Here is a 23,093-nt window from a genome sequence, read left to right on the forward strand (position 1 = left end):
CCAAAGAAACTAAAAATTCAACGAAACCTTGTGAAACAGCAGCCTCCCCACGTGCATAGGAATCGCAAACTGATGGACCTTAGGGTTCGGTCTGCTCCTCCCATAATTAACAAGGATCTCAAAGCTTGAACAGTAATTGGCAAATAGAAACAGGCAACAGGACTCCAGGGCCCACACCGGGAACTGCTGTCATGCGCGCTAAGCTTGGGCTCTCCCCTTGGTAGGAGGCTCTTTCTTTCCTCTGCCCAAGTTCAGAGGCTGGGGAACCTCGGTTCACCCGCCCACGCTCACCCACCCGGGCAGGGACCATGCGCCTGGCGGGCGCTGTCTCGCGCGGGGTGCAGCGCATCCACGAACGTCCCTGGGATCCGGGCGGCCGGGCCGCCAACGTCCCCCCGGGGTCTCCGCGCCACGCGAGCCGGCTCCCACCTTGCTGCACCATCTCCAGGACGTCTGGGTCGCCCATCTTCGCCAGCTCGTTGATGACGCTGCCCGAGGGGGAGACGGTCGACCACTGCGACGACTTTTGAAATGCGGTCTGGAAGCTGAATCTGACGGTGGGCCGCCGTGCTTGGGACGGGATCAAGAGGTCCTCTTTGTAAACGTGGATCTCCTTGGGTTCCTCCGGTCTCGGGGGCGCCAGCCCGTGAGGCTTCTTATCCTGCCGGTACTTCCACTTGTTCGGGTTCTTGATGCTCAGCTTCAGCGCCCTCTCCCGGTAGCGCCTCTTGGACCGCTCCCAGTACATCTCCTGGATCGTGCCGGGATGAAAGCTTCCCGGCTTCCACCAGTGCTGTCGGTTCTGGCCCTCCCGCGGCTCTCCCCGCCTCTCTCTCCTCCCCGCCAGCTCTCCGCCCCTCGACCCGCTGGGCTGCGGGCTACCAGGCTCCCTCTCGCTCCCGCCCCCTGCCTCACTCGGCCCGGGCTCCTCCGCGTCCCATTCTCCTTCCAGGCCCGCGGCCGCCTCCCGGCCCTCTTGGTCCGGCAGTTCGCTTTTCAACTGGTGTTGCTGGTCCCATCCCACCGTGTTGGCGCCCGTCCTGGGCTCCCGGTTCTCCTGGGCTGCCGCCTCCCCTCTCTCCGAACCACTCTCTGTTGCCAGCCGACGGGCGAACTGCGCCCTCAGCCTGTCGGTCAGGTCCTCGTCCATCTATCTGCCCGGCCCTCCGCCTAGAATGGGCGGCACTCGGAGAGAGCCCCCTTCCAGGTTGAGGAGTTATTTTTTGTCGGGTGAGAAAAAACCTGCCTTCCTTAAGGGGACCCCACCCCTTAAAAGGCCCGCGCGTGGCCCGTTCTGCGAGTTTCTAGCAGCCCCTCCTTCCGGAATCCTGCGCAGGTAGCAGCAACACGGTTGGTGGTGGTTTAGTATCTAAGTCGTGTCCGACTCTTGCTACCCCATAGGCTTCTCCGTCCATGGGATTTCCCAGGCAAGATTACTGGAGTAGGTTGCCATGCCCTTCTCCAGGGGACTTTCCCGATCCAGGAATCAAACCCCAGGTTTCCTGCATTTCAGAGGGAATCTCATCTCACACAGTTGGTGGAAAGTCAAGTTTGTCCTAAATTCGAATTCAGCCTCTGCCCCTTGGAAGTTAGATGGCATTGGTCAAGTTTCTTCAGGAGACATTGGCTTGTTTCTTCAAGAGAACCATTATTAGGACCCACCTCGGGGATTTGTGAGGGGCACATTGTACAGTGCCGTTGTAATGAGTTAAGAATTCAGATGCTCTCAAGACGAAGCCATTTTGCACTGAGCCCTGCTCCATCTCAGAGTTTCTTAGTGGCTTGAGCATTTCGACCTCAAGCAGAGTGAATGGTCACACTCTTCACAGGCTCCTCTGAATTGATTTATGTCTTTGAGACCTTAACAATACCAGCTCCCCAATAATTGGGAGATAAAAATTACTGTCTAAAAGAGGGAAATAGATAAGTGGTGATGAACTAAGGGTGAGGTAGAGGTCTGAGCTGAGGGTCTTGAGAGTGCTAAGGAGGGAGTGACTGAGTTTGGGGCAGGTATGGGCACATTTAAGAATAAGAACATAACCAAGGAAGACTTGAACTTTTTGAATTTTCATGTTACTCTATTTTTTCCCCCTTCTATTGACATTTTTGAGCCTAAAAGTATCTTTTACAGATGAGAAAATAGGCCTGCGAGAAGTGTTTTGGTGAAGTCAATGGTTAACTGTGGAACTGGAAATCATCTCTTTTTTTCCTATGCCTTGCTGTCTGTTCTCTTTCAGACTATAGGCAATTGCTTACTTGATGTGTTTTGGAATGGTGTTTGAAATGTTGGTATTTGTCAGGCAACCGAGGAGTATATACTCCTCGGTTCTGTCTCAACACAACAAAGATTTGGAGTGACGGACATTAAAGCCCTCAGCATGTCACAGCTCTTGGGTCTTAGACCGTGTTATAGCTCTCAGGTCTCGAACGGACTATGTTATACCTCTTAGACAAATCAGTGTTACAGCTCCGTATTACAGCTCTATTTTATTTAGATAATAACAGGAAAATCCATCCTCGAGGCGTGAGGGCATGTCAACCCAAAGATGTGCAGAGAAGAGCGCCCAAGCGCACGGGAGAGAGAGAGAGAGCTAGCTTTGGCTCCTCTTTTTATATGTTCCCCCCCCCACCCCACCCCCGACCTGTCCTATGTAAATTGGGCCAGCCAGGAGTGTTGTTTGTTTTACCTGAGGTCCTCACTCCAGTCCTCAGACCTTCCTTTGTTCTATATTCGCAGGCTTTTCTCTTCCTTATCTTTTAGACACCGCCATTCTGGACTCCTTTTCCCTATTCTAACTACCTAACAGTATTCATAAGTTAAGCCGTAGACTTACATGTAATTATAATAAATTGGTGGTTACCTGACAAGTGTTGGTATTTACCTCTTGACTAATCATTGTTTAAGTCTAATAAAATGTTTACCATGTGATTTGTGTTCTTCCCATATACCAGCTACTCTGCTGGGTGCTGTGGGTATTGTGATTTAACACACGGTACAGATTTTGCTTTATGTAGATTAAATGAAAATAACAACAAAATAATTTTCCTATAATTTTATAGACTTGTATATTTAATATTTCTTGATTCTGCACCGTATTTGAAGTGACATGTGAAAAAGACATTTGATGATGATTTTGTGCAAAATTGAATATTTTGATGCAGATTTTGCTGATATTCATCTTCTCTAATCTTTGTTTACAAAAAAGTTGGATCTTTCTTGTGTTCTTTCGATAAAGGTATGTATTTTTTCCATAACGCCTGAGATCTTGAGACATTTTCTTTGTATTTGTATCACTGAAATTCTTTATCTTGCTTATCCATTCATAATTTTAGGATCTGTCAGTTTCTTCCATTGCTACACCCCGCCTCTTTAAACTCAATCTTCAACCATCAATTTCCAGAATTATGTTATGAATAATGAATACATATTATTTTAATGTAATTGAATACACAGTTAAGTGTTGTATTGAGAGCAGAAAGTGATCTTTTTTAGCCCTCCAAATTATTTCAGCCTTTGTTTCCAGATTATTCACCCTTCGTTTCAGTGTTATTGCATCATTTTGTAGTGCCTTTTTATTTTAATTTGCCTTTTGTGTCCTATCCTAAGGGAGGTCTGCAAGTGTTTAAATGACAATAGAAACATAGCTGTAAATACAAAAATTGTCATACTTTGGGTCCTAACCTGTCAAATGATTGCTTAAAATATTTGTTTGCCAACTGGTAAGTAGGCTTCCCTGGTGACTTGGTGGTAAAGAATCTGCATGCCAATGCAGGAAACATGGGTTTGATCTATGGGTTAGGAAGATCCCCTGGAGAAGAAAATGGGAATCTACTCCAGTATTCTGGGAAATCTCGTAGACTGAGGAGCCTGGTGGGCTCCATGGGGTCTGTAAAAGTGCCTGACACGACTTAGTAACTAAACGACAATAACTAGTAAGTAAAAGTGTAGATTCTCTGTAGAAAAAACTCTTTATGAGTGTCAGTATATAATACATGCAAACCTGGGCTGTGTGAAAGTTAAATGTATAAAAATGAGCAACAACTGCATGTATTTTTTTTATTCTAGCAGCCTCGTTAAATAGATGGGTTTAAGGCTAAAGAGGACAAGTTCATGAGCTACACTCTGGAAGCCAGGAAGGATCTTGGAAAGTCATGCAATGAATCCTTCTCCCTGCTGGTATTTAAAGCAAAGATATGGTGCCTGCAGGCTGTGGTCTGGATCAGTCTGCTTTCTTGGTATTTCTGTGCCAAGGCTTCAACTCCTACAGTAAGTGTTCTCCTTTTGGGCTACTTGGCATTCATTTATTTTTTAACTCCTAAAATTTTAAGTGATGCTAGTGGTAAAGAACCAGACTACCAATGCAGGAGACGTAAGAGACATGAGTTCGATTCCTGGGTCGGGAAGATCCCCTGGAGGAGGGCATGGCAACCCACTCCAGTATTCTTGTCTGGAGAATCCCATGGCCAGAGGAGCCTGGCAGTCCATAGAGTCACAAAAGAATTAGGTATAACTGAGGTGACTTGGCACACAGCACACAAAAATTTTACTTAGTCCATATATTTTCAGCATCATTACAATCCACATAAAATGGCCTGCTCTCAGGTATGAATCTTTGAATCAGGAGTCGAAAGAGCTGCATGTCTCTGTCCCTTAATGAGCTAAAGGGCATGATGACCTTGAACAGATGATTCTGCATCCCTCCTTCCTTGCCTGTGACTATTAAGGCTCTTAACCTGTTACACCCATCTCCCAAAGTTGTGAAAGTCAAACAAATCGTATGCATGAAAGGATTTTGGAAACAGTAAAAATGTAACAAACATGAGAAAGTTTTATTGACTGGCAGAGGTAGTTATAGATTTGACAGTAGGTAGGGATACTAGTTGTGGGGTGTTGTTTCCTCCACCCAACAAAAATGCCATTTCAACCATTTCTCTGAGATTTGCAGGCATTTTCTGACCCTACACAGATTCCTCACCACTAATACTGGTGTCAGTGGAGGGGGCCAAATCTCCTTATTTGTAATATTTAAATACTGCAATATTTGTTTCTTTGAATCCTGATTATTTAGGTCCTAGACTTTTTCAGTGAGCCCTAGCCCTATCTACTAGGACTGCCTACCATCTGGCATTCTTCCCTCTCCTAGAAAAACTCACTTTACAGGCTGGCCTCTGGGGCTATTATGATCATCAGAAACACCAGTACAATTTTGAGTACTCACATGCAACCTTACCATTTGCCAATGTAAAGACTCAGGGTGGCATGTCTACTGTGCCCTGTAACTGGAAAGATGCAGTTGGTTCCCAGTCTAGAGAGATGGGGAAGTGTCTCAGCAAAAGATGAGAAACAAGAATGTTTTCATCTCTCTCATGACAGCTTGCAACAGCCCCTGAGATCATAAATGATGTGCTTCTTCTGCTGTCTGCAATGATTTTTTTTTAAATCAGAGGATGATTGCTTTACAATGTTGTATTAGTCTCTGCTGTACTAACAGCATGCATCAGCTGTGAGTATTCTCCTAGATCTTCTCCCCCTTGAGCCTCCCTCCTACTCACCGCCCCCTGCCACCATCCAGCTTCTCTAGGTCATCACAGAGCACCAAGCTTAGCTCTGCCAGTGACTTTCTATCACATGAAAGGGGACATCTAACAATCTTTCTTACCAGTAGGCTTGCAGCACTATCCTTACATGATCCAGGCCTAGTTCCCACCTCTGCTATCGTATTCTAGCCATGCTGTCTCGTTGCTATTCCGCAAACTGAGTAAGACTTTTCCCATCATTTCCCAAGCACTTTGTACTCACTGTTTTCTTCTCCATAAAAATCTTTACACAGATATTTGATGGTTCACTCTCTTCCATCATTTTTCTATCCGAATGAAGAATTTTGCTGACCACCCTGAGTCAATAACCTCACATTACTATCCTCTTAGCCCAAAGTTTTCCTTTAGAGCCATTCTTTCTGACTTTGTATATTTAATTGTTTGTGCATATTTATTTTTGTATAAGCTCCCTGGAGGCTGAGGTTTTCTCAGTTTTCTTTTCTCATATATCAATGGCACTTAGAATGGCATAGAAAGGTTCTCACAAATATTTGTTGAATGAATGATTTGTCAAAGGTTTATCATCACATTTCCTATTCCCTGAGTCACTAGCTGTCTTCTTCATTGCCCCTCACTTTCCTGCATCTGGGAGAATAATTGGATTACACACTTGCAGTGGCTTGTGGCTCAATGCCATTCTAAGAAATAATTTTCTAATTTTGAAAAAAAAAAAAGCTCTAAAATTTACATAAAGAAACAACTAGAATCAGCAGAGATAGAGACAATAGTCAGGACTTTGCCTCACTATCTGAGCACCAATCTCTTGGCTGCTCTTTGAAAATAGAATAGACCTTTGGCAAGCAGTGGTGGCAGCCACAAGGGGAGCCCAAGAATACTGGAGTGGGTAGCCTATTCCTTCTCCAGCAGATCTTCCCAATACAGGAATCAAACAGCAGTCTCCTGCATTGCAGGCACATTCTTTACCAACTGAGCCATCAGGGAAGCTCAAGAAGAGAGCAAAGAACCATCTGTGCTCTAGTGCTGCTGTGTTCCTGTATTAACAAGTTTCCTTTGGTGTAAAGCAATCACATCTTCTTGTTTAAATGCCAGATGCTTAGGATTGTAATTTGTCTTTGGCATATACATACACAGGAGATGAAAAATCAAATGAACCCATATGGTCTACACTGGCTGCATCAAATAAAAATCTGGATCTTGGACCTTGAATGGGGATACCTATATTACTATATTTCCCTTTCCTCTTTCACAGATAAAGTTTTCCATCAGGAAACCTACACCCACTGGCTCTGCATTTTCTTTACCATCATATCCCTTTAGAACCTCATCATGCCAATGGAAGAAACTGTTTCCTTAAAGGTTATCCTTCATTGCCTTCTATTAGCCATTATATCCAGCATGTCTCTCCAGATCTTCACAATGGACCTGTGCCACTCTGAGTCGCCATCCATAATTCTGACTCTCTTACTCTTCTGGAAACATGATATGTGAGAAAGAGCAGGCACGTTACAGTCAGAAATTCTGGATCAGGCAGACCTGTCCAAGTATGAAGTGACTGCGTAGCCCTTAGCTAGTGGGTTAACTTCTCTAATCCTTAATTTCCTCATCTCTATAATAGAAACAATCGTATCCACCCAACAGTGTGGTTATGGAAAATAATAGTGCTAAGTCCTTGGCACAAAGTATTCATTAAAAGGATGTCAGTTTTCATCTTTCCTTTGTACTTTCAACGATTTCCTTGAAATTGGAAGATGAACTTCTTTCAGCAAATTCTCCCTTGTTATTCTCGTTTACTCTTTTTTTTTTTTTTTTCATTAACTATCTCTTCTTTGAGGCTCCCACTCAAATATCCAGCTCCACACTAAGTGCTCATTGGAAAGTTCTAAAGTCTTAAGTCACTTGTATGTTTTAATATTAGTCATCTAATTTGAATAAATGCAAGGCTAAATCAGTCTTCCTCCAAACTAATTCAACTTCCCAATTCTACCACTTATTTCAAAGTCATCAGGATTATCTCAAGCAGGTGATTAGTAATTATAATAGCCACTGTTATTCATGTAAGTATTAATTACTGTGCTTTGGATATACTACTACACTGATTCCTCATGATGATGTGAGGTAAGCAACTTATCATCAGACATCTCTGTGTGTATTGCACAGCCTGGCTCACCTTTTCTTTTAAAATTTACTGTATTGAGGTATAATATTTATTAGTAATTATATTAATAATTAAAATCATTAATGTTAAGTGTGCAATTAAATAACTTTATGACATAAATAGTTATGTAACAATCACCGCATTCACAAACTGGAACATTTGCCAAAACTATTCCACACATTTGAAGTCAATTCCTTTATCTAATCCACTAGCCTCTGGCAATTACTGATATTCTCTCACAATTTTACAGCTCACCTTTTTATTCCAGTTTTTACTATAGCAATTAGTTATGTGTATGTGTAGTTTGAAAGAAGCTTACTTTGACTCTACAGAGTATCTCATCCTTTCTGCCCTGGTTTTTCTCCACCACCATGAAGTAGGTTTCCTCCACCCCACACTATTCTGACACACGTGCAAGCCTTTAAGCAGGAGAATGTTAACACAACATAAGGCAACTCTGACCAACTGGGAATGAAGGATAAATACACCCCTTTTCCATTGTCCCTTGGAGAGGCAATTCTGAGGTGCATTTAACTTAACGCTTCAAGGGTTCTTCAGAGGGATCTACCTCCATTCGCCCTTGGATTGCCTTGTCTTCCTTTCATGTTTGTTCATGTTTGACTGTTCCCAGCCTTCCTTAAGATCATTTCCCAGAAAAACCTTCCTGTCTAGAAGTCTTACCTTGGGCTCTCCTCTTAGGGGAAACCCAAGCTAAGACAGAATTATTATTTTTATCCCCATTTAAAAAATATTTTGTAAACTAAGGCTTAAAAAGGTTATCAGTCCACAATTGCATAGCTATTAAAAGAGCAAGAGCTTGGACCCAGAATAGTCTGATTCCAAAATTTGTGTTCTTAATCACCACGTAGCTTTTCAAGGTGGAAACTAAAATCAACTTTGATTCTGTGCAGTATTTTCATAGTGTACATCTAAATTGCCAGCATTCTGATATTTATTCTTTTGAAATGTCTCACTCTTCAGTTACTGAAAATGATTTCACCCAGCTGGAAGTCGCACTGGGTAATTTCCTACTGCTTTCACTTCATAGCCTCCCTTTTTGCTTACTATGGCAGCCTGATAGTTGATTTTCTTTCTTCTCATCAGGCTATATTGTTCATGGTTAAGTGTGTTGGCTCTGAGGCCTGATGAAACTGATCTCAAATCTTAGCTGTCTCAGTCCTTAACCAAGTGATATTTGATGAGATTCTTAACCTCTCTGAGCCACAGTTTCTTTATTTATAAAATGGATAAAATAACTCCTAACTCACAAGATTGTTTAGGTTCAATAAATATAGTAATGCATATGTTTTCACTTGTTCAAATATTAAACCATGGGGTGCCGTCTTCACTTCATTGCATTTGTTATTATTGGTGTTGTTGAGCTGATTTTAAGTGGTAAAGTTTTGAGAAGCTGGAGCCTTTTATTGTTAAATATATATTCATTCCGGGATTTCCCTGGCAGTTCAGTGGTTAAGACTCAGTGCTTCCACTGCTGGGGGCATTGGCTTGAAGTAGTTGGGGAACTAAGATACCACATACCACACAGCACCGTCAAAAATTTTAAAAAAGTAAAAAAAAAAAAATTATATATATATATATTCATGCCTTTAATTTCTATGAAGGAATTTATTTTTATTAGTCTAATATTTTTATAATATATGAAGCAAACAAAAAATTTCTGAATTTTGAAATCATGTATGTCATGCATAAAGATGTCAATACAAATATGGCTTGAAGTAATGGAAGGAATTCTGAAGACCCAGCAGACTCACATTATTGATTAAAATGGTCCATTTTGTAGCATTCAGATGATCTTCTGTGCTGTGGCAATGAAATAAAAGCTTCCAAGAAATAGTAATTTCCCATTAAAAGATGATATGCTTGGATTTAAATATGCTGTCATCCAATTCATATTCCTTAAAATAAATGACAACCCCGATTGAAATTTTAAAGGAGTCCTTAAAACTTGGGTTAAATAGAAAATCAAACTTGACTGAAATACAGAAGCATCTAGTTAGTGAGAGCATACAATTTTGTACAATGACATTTGTCAAGCCTTTTATAAAATGTTTGTGCAAACTTTGTCTATTTTCAAAGTACCTAATTTGGTTACAATTTCAACCATAAGTACAAAGAAAATGTAATTAAAGTGTGTCCCTCCCTCAATGGTTACATCTGGCATTTTATGTACCTAATTAAATCCTCTTTCTAGTACTCCACCCAATGGCTACGTGGTTATAACCAGAAGCATAAGAAGCATCAAGAATATATTTGACTGTCCCCAAATCACGAGCAAGTTTGTAACTGAGCCTGCTGTGGTTTGTAATTTCATGTTTTAAGAAGAAAGTTCTTAATCACATTCTTTATTTAGTTCCCCCAAGCTAGATACTTATTTGTAGTTGCAAGCAGTCACTCCCACCCTGCTTGATTACATACCTGCTGTACATTCAGGGGAGGACTCTATCCCCAAATTGCCAGAAAAGTCATCTTCAAAGACAAAGAAATGGGAGTCTGTAAAAGAAAAACAGGCTGCTTCAAAAGTTAACTGATCAATATCTGTTCTACTGAGGTCAGAGAAGTTCCTGGAGATGGACAGAGAGGCAGAGAGCAGAGAGGTACTCTGAACAGATTTTTTATCTGTGATTATTCCATTATTTGTTCACTGATCTCACCTCTTGTTCCACAAGGACTCGAACTGTGTCGCTTACTCATTACTGCATCCACCAGAGGCAAGCATAGGGCTCGACATATGAATATTCAGATGAATTGATATCCCAGTGAATCTCTCCTTCATTGTTTTCCTCTCTGATCCTTTCCTTCATGAGGATTTTTTCTTTTCTAACTAGACCATAGTCATCTGAGAGCAAAGATCGTATCTCATATTTCTCCAAGATCTTTCCAATGGTATTCCATTCAAATCAGTGTCCATACCTGTAGGATGTTAAGCTGTGAACTTGAGAAAGTAAAGGAAACATAAGGAAGCAAGAATGACAGTGAACAGTTGTGATGAAATGGCAACCCACTCCAGTGTTATTGCCTGGAGAATCCCAGGGACGGGGGAGCCTGGTGGGCTGCCGTCTATGGGGTCGCACAGAGTCGGACACGACTGAAGTGACTTAGCAGCAGCAGCATGCATGGCACATCTCTGAGTATACATTGAATTACGTGCAAATCCCAAATTTGGTCTGTGAACCAAATTTGGTCTATATTAATTTCATATGGCTTCACCCAGCTACTGGAAAGTGAGAAAAACTGAGAAACCAAGGGAAAAACTCGAGGCATTTGGGTAGGCAAACTGAAGTCTAAAGTATAGCTCTGTTACTTACCAGTTTTATAATCTTGCACAAACTTCCAATTCTTGTTGGATTTCAGTTCCCTCAGTTGTGAAATGGGTCTATGTCTTTTTTTGGAGGGTTGTTGTGGAGATTAGGTGAGTGGAGAATTTAAGACTCTAACCTATTTTTTTTTTTAAACAAAAACCTATTACAGACCAATAAATGTATCTCCTCTCCCCAGTCATTTTGTGCAAGTATTGTAACATCTCTGTAACTTAATCTGCTTATCTGAAAAACAGGCGAAACAGATAAAGAGGGGTTCATGATCATAAACACTATATTATAATTTTAAGTTAGTTCCTAATTAGTTTTTATAATGGCTTTAAACTCAACTCATTTAAAAATCAACAGTCTTTCATACAATATTATATGGCACTTATATAGGACATAGAAAACAAGGATATGTGGGTGATGTGTGTGTGTGTGTGTCTGAGAGAGAAATAGAAGGTAAAGTTTTCTGTGTCTGGGCTTGGTTCACCTGTTTTTTTCTTCTCAGTGTATGAATGAGTGGCTATTACATGTCACCCTTCATAAAGCTTTGTGTGTCTAACCTTCATTTAGTTAAGCCTAAGGTGTTTATCTCTGAGTCAGAGCTCACATATCTGCTCAAACTATAGGGTTAGCTGTTTTGAATAAAAGAAGGTTAATAGTAAAAGAACATGTATCATTTTCTTCATATTTAGGGATCTTTCAGTCATTTTATTCAACTAATTTTAGTTCTGACTCTGGTCTAAGGACTTTATATATCATTTAATCTAATACCTCGTACAATATGCACTCTTGTCCCTCTTCTCACGAGGAAACTGGGCTGCAAAGGGTTTCAGTAACTTGCCCACCGTTACACAACAGGTAAGGGCTAAAGCCAGGATTTACATGGAGGTAGGTAAGCTCGAGAGATTATGCTCTTCCTCTCTGCACTTTTTGGCTGCCTAATGGTTTACTAACTTCATATATTACAGCTGAAAAGTCTTACTGCCTAGCTAATGTGTTACAGCAAAAGTGATTACCAATTTGTATTATGTAAATGACCATGGAGGATGCCCTGACAAAAATAACTTTCTGCCTGCCTGTCATTGCTTCAATAAAGTTTCATTTATTTGTATCACAAGTTACCTCCTTTAAGATGTATGAAGGTTGGACTGGGGCCAGGAAGGAGAGAAACGAAGCCCAAGAGCATTGGAGATCTACTCAGAGGGCATGACTAGATTTGGTGCCTCAGTATGAGAAAGACAGAGGGGACAGAAAGGAACTTCCCTGTTAGGTAAATTGTCATCCCCATAAGGCCCTATTTGTGAACAAGGAAACTGAACAGCAGAGAGGTTAAGGACTTGCCCGTGGTCACAAAGCTGGTAAGTAGCACAGCGTGGATTGGAAATTGTGTCTAACTAAGCCCATGTTCAAGTGCTATTTCCTCCAACATCCTTCTAAGGAAGAGGAGAAACGGGGGAAGTGGTGTATCTAGGGACTTAAAAGGTGAAATAGAAGAGTTTGGAGAAAAACCTCTTTTTAAGTTTCTAAGGGTGACCTGTTCTTCAACTGTTTTTTCTTATTCTTTTATGAATTCATATCAACTTTTTATCCCTTATATTCTGCTCTACTCACTGTGTCGATTGCCTGTGTTGTACAACGTACTACGGTGGTGGTTTAGTCGCTAAGTTATGTCTGACTCTTACGACCCCATGGACTGTAGCCTAATAGTCCGTGGGATTCTCCAGGCAACAACACTGGAGTGGGTTGCCATTTCCTTCTCCAATGCATGAAAGTGAAAAGTGAAAGTGAAGCCGCTCAGTTTGAATGGCAGGAGAGGAGGTAGAAGGGGCAAGTAGGTGTGTTTTCATTAGACTCTAAGGGGTCACTTTGAAATGTGTGAATTTTACCCTTTCACTTTTTGTAGATTATCCTCTCTATTTTGTGTCTTTGGCCTTCAAACTTCCCAGTAAGGAAGAACCCAACTGAATCGATTACTCATCACCTTTGTTATTTGTATTAAGAAAATGTTTACTCATCTGATAGATAACCCTCAAAATCTTGGTCACTTAGTCCTGAGTGAAATAGAAGTACATTTCTTACTCCATGAAATTCCAAAATGGTGTTCCTGATCACCGTTAGGGAGCTCTATTTTACTTAATCATTCAGGAACTCAGACTGATAGATGATTCACCATCATCATCCTGTCGCTTTCAACTTTGCCCTGAATCTAGATATCCAGACTGGAGTATGTTAGGGAGTTGGGAGAGAGAGGTGAATGGGTGACCTCTTGAGAGGGTTTATGGGCCAGCTGGAAGCGATGTGCAGCATTTCTGCTCACAACTAGCTATATGACCACACCAAACTGCAAAGGGAAGTGGGAAATGCTGCCTGCACGGTGCCCAGGAATAAAGGAAACAATTCAATCAACCTTGATCAGTGCAGTGAATTGTCTGAGGCTGTCTTTCTTGGTAAGTAGCTGAGCACAGTGTAACTGGCAGCCGTTTTAAGGCTTCCTACCCATGCTGTGTGTGTGCTGTGCACTAAGTTGCTTTAGTCGTGTCTGCCTCTTTGTGAGCCTATGGACTACAGCCCTCCAGGCTCCTCTGTCCATGGGATTCTCTAGGCAAAAATACTGGAGTGAGTTGCCATGCCCTCCTCCAGATCTTCCTGACCCAGGGATTGAAACCCAGTCGCCTGCATTGCAGGTGGATTCTTTACCCACTGAGCCACCTGGGAAGCCCGTCCTACCTATGAAAGGTGGATAAAGACCAAACATATTTTGAAAACCAAAGTTCAACTAAATGTAATTTTTTCTAGAAAATGAAAAAACGCTAAAATTTTGGTAATACAGACTACAAAAATCGCCTTGCCTAACTGGGATTAACGAAAAAGGAAGGATTCTCAGCTGAAGGAACATTTCCATAGGATAGGTCGTGGGTTGAATAGTGTCCCCACCAATAGGTATATTTAAGTCCTAACCCCTGATACTTGTGAATGAGACCTTATTTGGAAATAAGACTCTTTGTAGATGTAACAAAATTGTGTATCCTGGGATGAGATTGTTGTGGCTTTAGAAGTTATTTTACATGGGGCTTCCCAGAAGAATCTGGGAAGTGGTAAAGAATCTGCCTGCAGCGCAGAAGACACAGGTTCAATACCTGGGTTGGGAAGATCTCCTAGAGAAGGAAATGGAAATTCACTTCAGTATTCTGCCCTGAAAAATTCCATAGAGAGAGGAACCTGGTGGGTTATAGTCCATGGGGTCACAAAGAGTCAGACACGACTGAGCACAAGCAAGAGCTACATGGAAAGATAAAGCAGAAAGGAAGTAGATTTCCATGTTAATTTTATCCCTGGTCAGTACTTCCAGTGTACTCCCATGTCCCCTCTGTCAACAAGCTATCTTCCCTTCTCATTTTCAGGGATCCTCAAAGAGCACCTGTCAAACATGCTCAAAATCCATCCACTGTCTCCGTTCAGCCACAAACAACATTTAGCGCCTGCTGTATCTCACTCAAGTCTCCCTTGTCAAACCCAACGTTTCACAGTCGCTTGAGGGAATCTCAGTGCACCTGTGATTATACATGCATGTAGCTAAAATAAAGGTGTGGAGGTCCCTGGAGGTCAAAGCAGGAGTTTTAATATCTGTTTATTTGGCTGTGCTAGCTTTTAGATGTGGCAAGCAGGATCTTTCCACTCTGGCATGTGGGGATCTTTTTTTAGTTGCTGTATGTGGCATCTAGTTCCCTGCCCAGGGACTGAACCCAGATCCCCTCCATTGGAAGCTCAGAGCCTTACCACTGGACCACCAAGGCAGTCCTCTGCTGCTGCTGCTAAGTCACTTCAGTCCTGTCCAACTCTGTGTGACCCCATAGATGGCAGCCTACCAGGCTCCTTTGTCCCTGGGATTCTCCAGGCAAGAATACTGGAGTGGGTTGCCATTTCCTTCTCCAATGCATGAATGCATGCTAAGTCGCTTCAGTCGTGTCTGACTGTGCAATCCTATGGACAGCAGCCCACCAGGCTCCTCTGTCCACGGGATTCTCCAGGCAAGAATACTGGAGTGGGTTGCCATTTCCTTCTCCAATGCATACATGCATGCTAAGTCACTTCAGTCGTGTCTGACTGTGCAACCCTATGGACAGCAGCCCACCAGGCTCCTCTGTCCATGGGATTCTGCAGGCAAGAATACTGGAGTGGGTTGCCATTTCCTTCTCCAATTTAATTGCTAAGTCACGTCTAACTCTTTGGAACCCCATGGACCATAGCCCACCAGGCCCCTATGTCCATGGGATTTCCCAGGCAAGAATATCAGAATGGTATTCCTTCTCCAAGGTAGTTGCCAACACTGGGTATTTTAAGGAAGGGAGGGGAATGATCCTCTGCTCAATTTTCTAGCAACTGAGTCCCATAGGGGCAGTGCCAATCCCTCAACTCTCACTAGGTCCCTCATGGTAGGGCCTCCTTCATACTCTGGTCCTAACTCCTCTCTTGCCCAGGAGCTCTCATATGACCCAAGAGGTGTGATGGGCAGCAAGTATGGTCCCAGTGCCTCTATTCTTTCCATCGTTTTTATTGACTTGACACCTCATTCTTGAAAAAAAGAAAAAGAAAAAAACTATTCTTCCAGCCACAGAGAACTTTTCTGCGAGAGAGGGCTGTCATCTAGCCACACACACCTCTACTCCAGGCAATACACAGATCTCATAAGGAGAAAAGTAGAAGGGAAAAAAGAGGATGATTGGTGTAGAGCATATTTGCAGCTGTCAGATATCACACCTCCTCTCCTGAGGTTGATCCTATTGTGCTAACGAGCCATCAAAGATTTTGAACTGGTAGTTCAGCTTATATGTGACTTGCTAACATATTTCCAGTGCCTAGGGGAAGTTCATGTCTCCTAGTCTTGGTGGGGTATTAGTTGATGAGACATTTATAAGGTATAGCTGGCAGACTTTGGCTTGGTTCAACCACAGGATTTGGGTTGAAGATGGAAAAAAAAAAAAAAAAACTAGCATCTGGTGATTGCAGGAGCCCTGTAAAAGAGGCTTCAGGAAAAATGCCAGCCTCCATTTATATCTGCTCATTTTGTCCCTATAGAGGCTAAAAGAAGGCTTAGTACAGGAGAATGGATTCCAACTGCAGCTTAGGAAGAAAGCCAAGGACAATAACAGAGGAAAAAGAGGATGAATTAGTTTGAGGCATGTGTTTAGGGTTAGAAACAGAGAACTAGAAGGTGTTGGGGAAATAACTGTGACATGTCAAATATATACACATATATATTCAAATATATATATTCACATATATATTTATGTCATGGGGTAGCTTAACAGAAATTTACTTTCTTACAGTTCTAGAGGTTAGAAGTCTAAGATAAGGTGCTAGTAGGTTCGGTTTGGTTTAGTTTCTCTTGAGGCCCTTCTCTCTGCCTTGCAGATGGCCATCTTTTCTCTGTGTTCTCACATGGCTGTTGCTCAGCGCACACATGCCCCTGGTGTCTCTCTGTGTATCCAGGTTCCCTCTTCTTTCAAGGATACCAGTCATATTGGATTAAGTTCCACCCTTTCAGCCTTATCTTAACATTTTAACTTTTTAAAGGCCTTATCTCCAAATACAGTCACATCCTGAAGTACTGGGGCTTAGAGCTCCAACATATAAAATCTGGAGCAAACACAATTCAGGTCATGACAGATGTATATTCAGGATAATGAGCAAGCATGATTTCATGTACCGTTCAAGCACTAATTCATGTTAATCTTTCACTGTCTCTTAAATATTTGTTTGGTAGAAGTAAATAGTGCCTAGCCCTGGATGGTGTTTGGAATGAGTCAATACTTTTCAGCTTTTAAAACCTTATTACATTCATGTTTACAAAATACTATGTCAGTTCAGTAGTTAGAATTTCACATTTTCAGATATCCATCAAGTGATTCAATTGTTATTGAAAGATAAGACTTCTTGGACTTGTCTGGTTGTCCAGGGGTTAAGATGAATGCCAAGGCAGGGGGCATGGGTTCAGTCCCTGGCTGGGGAAGATTCCATGTACTGCAGGGCAGCTAAGCCTGTACGCTACAACCACAGAAGCCTGTGCGCTCTACAGCCCATGCTCTGCAACAAGAGAAGCCATCGCAGGGAGAAGCCAGTGGATTGCAGCTAGAGAAAGCCTGCAGACAGCAACGAAGACCCGGTGCAGCCCAAAATATAAATAAACATTTTTTTAAAAGATAAGACTTCTTACCTCCCTCCATGCTAAAGTCTGTAGATGGCAGTTGCCTGCCCTTAGGAAAGAGCTTGTATGATTGACCTCTTCATCCCTCTGCCCTTCCCCTAATCCACTTGCCAACTGATGTTTCTGGTTTCCGGGGGCAAAGCTGAGGAGAAGAAAACTAGTAGAAGTGAGAAAAGGCCCTGTTTTAGTCAACTTGTGCTGCTGTTACAAACACCACAGACTGGGTGTCTTGAACATCTATCTATTTCTCACAATTCTGGAGACAGGGAGTCCCAGATCAGGGCGCTGGCCAGTTCAGTTCTCGGTGAGGGCTTTCTTTGTGGCTTGTAGACAACCACCTTCTCACTTTGTTCCCGTACGGCCTTTCTTCAAAGTATGTGGGAGGACAGAGAGAGATCTCTCCTCCTCTTCTTATAGGGGCACTAATCCCATCATGAAGTTTCCATCCTGCTGACCTAGTCTAAATCTAATTATATCCCCAAGGTCCTGCCTCAAAATATAGCCACACTGGGGGCTTGTGTTTCAGCATAGGAACTTTGGGGAACACAAATATTCAGCCCATAATAGGCAGAGGCATCCTGGCTAGGCTGGATGGCTTTATGATCTTAGTTGCTAGCAAATGTTATTGGCTCCTTCACTTCAGTTCAGTTCAGTCGCTCAGTCATGTCCAACTCTTTGCGACCCCATGAATCGCAACATGCCAGGCCTCCCTGTCCATCACCAACTCCCAGAGTTCACTCAGACTCACGTCCATTGAGTCAGTGATGCCATCCAGCCATCTCATCATCTGTCATCCCCTTTTCCTCCTGCCCCCAATCCCTCCCAGCATCAGAGTCTTTTCCAATGAGTCAATTCTTCGCATGAGGTGGCCAAAGTATTGGAGTTTCAGCTTTAACATCATTCCTTCCAAAGAAATCCCAGGGCTAATCTCCTTCAGAATGGACTGGTTGGATCTCCTTGTAGTCCAAGGGAATCTCAAGAGTCTTCAACACCACAGTTCAAAAGCATCAATTCTTCGGTGCTCAGCCTTCTTCACAGTCCAACTCTCACATCCATACATGACCATAGGAAAAACCATAGCCTTGACTAGATGGACCTTTGTTGGCAAAGTAATGTCTCTGCTTTTGAATATGCTGTCTAGGTTGGTCATAACTTTCCTTCCAAGGAGTAAGCGTCTTTTAATTTCATGGCTGCAGTCACCATCTGTAGTGATTTCGGAGCCCAGAAAAATAAAGTCTGACACTGTTTCCACTGTTTCCCCATCTATTTCCCATGAAGTGGTGGGACCGGATGCCATGTTCTTCATTTTCTGAATGTTGAGCTTTAAGCCAACTTTTTCACTCTCCACTTTCACTTTCTTCAAGAGGCTTTTGAGTTCCTCTTCACTTTCTGCCATAAGGGTGGTGTCATCTGCATATCTGAGGTTATTGAGATTTCTCCCAGCAATCTTGATTCCAGCTTGTGTTTCTTCCAGTCCAGCGTTTCTCATGATGTACTCTGCATATAAGTTAAATAAACAGGGTGACAATATGCAGCCTTGACGAACTCCTTTTCCTATTTGGAACCAGTCTGTTGTTCCATGTCCAGTTCTAAGTGTTGCTTCCTGACCTGCATACAAATTTATCAAGAGGCAGATCAGGTGGTCTGGTATTCCCATCTCTTTCAGAATTTTCCACAGTTTATTGTGATCCACACAGTCAAAGGCTTTTGCATAGTCAATAAAGCAGAAATAGATGTTTTTCTGGAACTCTCTTGCTTTTTCTATGATCCAGCAGATGTTGGCAATTTGATCTCTGGTTCCTCTGCCTTTTCTAAAACCAACCAAGTATAATTAGCTTTGTAAACATATTTTTTCAAATAGTACAACTTAGAGGGACAAAAAGAACTAATCAAATAACTTTAAATAATATTTTAGTAACTTTTGAACCATACCCTTATTCTAAAGACAAAAAGAACTATAAACTAATTTTGAGCTCTACTTGGTAAGTTTGCATTTCATAGTAGCAAGAGGGTAGCAATTTAGAAACTACTTTTTTGTGTATTGCAGTGTTAAGCTAATGAGTAAAGACACTGATGACCAGAGTTGTAGATCTTGAAGAAGGGAGATACCAATATGGAATAGAGAAAGGCTACAAAGAACTTCATAGTATCAGATTAGAATTTTCCAGGGTTGAAACAGGAAAAGTACAAATGAACTTGGACCATCTTATGGTGCCCTAAAGCTGAAACTCCAGTACTTTGGCCACCTCATGCGAAGAGTTGACTCATTGGAAAAGACTCTGATGCTGGGAGGGATTGGGGGCGAGAGAAGAAGGGGACGACAGAGGATGAGATGGCTGGATGGCATCACTGACTCGATGGACGTGAGTCTGAGTGAACTCTGGGAGTTGGTGATGGACAGGGAGGCCTGGCGTGCTGCGATTCATGGGGTTGCAAAGAGTCGGACACAACTGAGCGACTGAACTGACTTTAAGACAGTGCTCAAAAAAAAAAAAAAAAGGTGGGATTGTGTCCAAAGGACAAAGGGCAAGCCTGAAGGGGCTTTCAGCGGCCAAAGCTGGCACAATTGAAATTTCAAAATAAAAAAATTATAGTAATGAATTGTAACCCATTGATAAGTAAATGAGAGAGAAAGGAAATCTTTTAATAGTAGAAGAATGCCAACTACTAAAAGTAGAAGGGATGATGGTATTAGAAAGTCACCGTTTTGTGATTATGATAGCAATAATTGATTTAGACATGAACCATCCATCAAAGAATGATAGAACCATAACATAAATTTTAAAGGGAAATAGGATATGTACATATCTCAAAGTATTTTACCAGAAATTACTTACTAGTCACCAAAAATGGGGCATCTGATGTGATTCACTGAGGAGAAAACATTACTTCATTAGTATCCCAGACAAAATTGTACCTTGAATTGAATTATAAGAAGAAAAAAAAAATACAAATTGTTGCGAGACATTATACTTAAGTAATTAACTTATGGTCTTTCAAGAAATCAGTGTTGCCAGAGACAAAGAAAGCCTAATAAATTGTTCTAGATTAAAGGAGACTAAGGGCTTCCCTGGTGGTTCAGACGGTAAAGGATCTGCCTGCAATGTGGGAGACCTGGGTTCGATCCCTGGGTTTGGAAGATCCCATGAAGAAGGAAGTGGCTACCCGCTCCAGAATTCTTGCCTGGAGAATTCCACTGATAAAGGAGCCTGGCAGGCTACAGTCCACGAGGTTGCAAAGAGTCGGACACGACGGAGCAGCTGTCACATAAAACATAAACACATTATATTATTCAATGCTGGTTAAGTACTTAAGATGGACTCTGTGGGAGAGGGAGAGGGTGGGAAGATTTGGGAGAATGACATTGAAACATGTAAAATATCATGTAAGAAACGAGTTGCCAGTCCAGGTTCGATGCACGATACTGGATGCTTGGGGCTGGTGCACTGGGACGACCCAGAGGGATGGTATGGGGAGGGAGGAGGGAGGAGGGTTCAGGATGGGGAACACATGTATACCTGTGGCGGATTCATTTCGATATTTGGCAAAACTAATACAATTATGTAAAGTTTAAAAAATAAAATTAAATTAAAAAAAAAAGAAAATAAGTACTCTGATACACCAATGATGTGTATGTCTTGATGGATGATTGGCTGGATGGATGAATTGAAAGACAGGTAAAGAGCAAAATATCATCTAACCTGAATACTTTCATTTCTTAAATGTATCCTAATAAGAGCTGTTTTTACTTTTCTTGTATCTTTTTAGAAACTTTGATTTTTTTTTCTAAGATAAAATGTACAACTATTCCTTTTCTCTAAGGGCAGTTTTGAATTTCTTTTCTCTAAGGGCAGATTTGAACAGTTGCTAATCCAGGAATGAAAGGCGTGCAGAGTCAAGGGAGAAGCAGCGAAGAAACAGTAGTGCAGCCGTGGAGCAGGGTCCTGACTCCTTCTCAAGGGAAACACAGAACAATGTCTTCAAGCTCTTTGTGTAACTAAAACTCAACAAATGGAAGATGTCAGCATTCTTCATACCAGAGAAGACCACCCGAGGCCAGACTAAAAGAACCAGAGAAGTTCATCAAGAAGATTGCCTGAGACCACAGGAAACTCAAACAGGGGCTCTGTATCAACCTAGAGGGGTGGGGTGGGGAGCGAGATGGGAGGAGGGTCAAGGGGGAGGGGATATATGTATACCTATGGCTGATTCACGTTGAGGTTTGACAGAAAACAACAAAATTCTGAAAAGCAATTATCCTTCGATAAAAAATAAATTAATTTTTTTAAAGAAAAAAAAAGAAGATTGATTTGTGCCCACTCAAGAAAATTTAGAAAAGATGAAAAATTTAAAAAGAAATTACCATCTATCTGTAACCCTACTATAGAAATCTAACAACCATTAATAAAAGAACATTTTAAAATTATATTGAGAACATATTTTTATATAGTTTTATTTCCTATTTAAAAAATTTAACATTATGTCATAATGTCACATGTCACTTAATAATTTCTGAATAAATTTTAATGACAGCATAATATTCAGTCTATGGCTGAAACAGCGGTTTATTATACCATTTTCTTTACTATAAGGTATAAGGCTTGTTTCTACTTTGCTACTACTGTGTTTCTCTAGCAAATGTCTGTACATTCATATTTTACATATCTCTCATTTTCTTAAAGTATACTTAAAATGAATTTTCAGCTTAAAAAAATCTCTCTGTCTAAACACGTGCATCTTCATATTGTTTTACGGAATTTGTTTTTTGGTATTTGTCTGTTTTGTTTGACCATTATAATGCCCTTGCCAGTGGTGTATGACAGCGTCTGTTTTACTATGTACTTACTAGCATGAATACTTCAGTTTTGGTTCTGTTATATACATATTATATATATATATAAACAGCAGACAAAGTGAGAGAGTTAGAGATACACATCAATATATCATACTAAAGGTATAAAGCTGGACCTGTAAATGGAGATGTAAATAGAAATAGAGGCACAAGTTTAGAGGGAGGGAAAGAGGAGGGGAAGGAGAGAGACACAGAGAGGATAGCAATGAAATATATGATGTAGATATAAATTTCCCTTCATTTTAAGATTCCTGAGAAAGAGACCATCTTTTCTGGTTGACTTTTATTATAATTCTTCTGATAATAATATGATTCTCTAGGTTAACGTAAATACTTGTTCTCTTAAAGTAGCATATGTGTTCTATAGAGAAAGAATTTTTTAAGAGTACATATACTATATTATTTTAATTTAACTTTTTCTTGCTCCCTCTAGTGAGAAAATCTATTTATGTATGCTTTGTAAAAATTTCTGGCTTCTTTTTCAGTATTTAGTGCCCTCTGGTGTTTGAAAAGAAGGAATAACAATATATTTTACCTCCAATTTGTTTCCTGCTTATTAGGAATTTCTTGGTAGAGATGAATTGTGTCAATACAGATTGAGCTAATGTTTGAATATTTTCATATTAACTTCAGAAATAAAAATGAGTGATAGCCAGTTATTTTGGGAGCATTCTGGCATTAAAAAGCATCTGGCATTTTCATCTGGCAAATGACAGAATGAAAATTGCCTGGGAAACTTAGTTACCGGAATAGCTCTCCTTTACAAAGTCATCAGTTGAAATATTCACATTCAGTCTCTAAAAGTCTTTTTCTTAATAATGTGGCAATAATGTAAGAATGAAAGCATCAAGAGGGAAAGGGAACTACCAGGGAGAAGAAAGAAGGAGAAGGAAAATAACAATTTCTATTTGTTGTCAGAGCTAAGCTAAGTTGCTTGAGTCATGTCCGACTCTTTGTGACTGCACAGATTGTAGCCCACCAGGCTCCTCTTTCCAC

At 41.3% G+C, this 23,093-nt stretch overlaps 1 protein-coding gene and 1 long non-coding RNA gene across 4 annotated transcripts in view; one reads left to right on the forward strand and one right to left on the reverse strand.

Moving 5' to 3' along the window:
- ANO5 (anoctamin 5) overlaps window positions 1-1,199 on the reverse strand; it is an 87,957-nt gene extending 86,758 nt beyond the window's left edge. For all 3 annotated transcript variants that reach the window (XM_070783237.1, XM_019954956.2, XM_019954954.2), the window contains exon 1: window positions 430-1,199. In XM_070783237.1, coding sequence (XP_070639338.1) covers window positions 430-1,150 — 721 coding nt within the window. In that variant the 5' untranslated portion in view covers window positions 1,151-1,199. The remainder of the gene's footprint in view (window positions 1-429) is intronic.
- On the forward strand, window positions 1,191-21,671 carry LOC139180753 (uncharacterized). Its single transcript, XR_011565015.1, has 2 exons — window positions 1,191-1,336; window positions 21,100-21,671. It is a non-coding gene; the product is annotated as an uncharacterized lncRNA (long non-coding RNA).
- Window positions 21,672-23,093: the final 1,422 nt, after the last annotated feature.

The sequence above is a fragment of the Bos indicus genome, chromosome 29 (genome assembly GCF_029378745.1).
Source record: "Bos indicus isolate NIAB-ARS_2022 breed Sahiwal x Tharparkar chromosome 29, NIAB-ARS_B.indTharparkar_mat_pri_1.0, whole genome shotgun sequence".
Lineage (NCBI taxonomy): Eukaryota > Metazoa > Chordata > Mammalia > Artiodactyla > Bovidae > Bos > Bos indicus.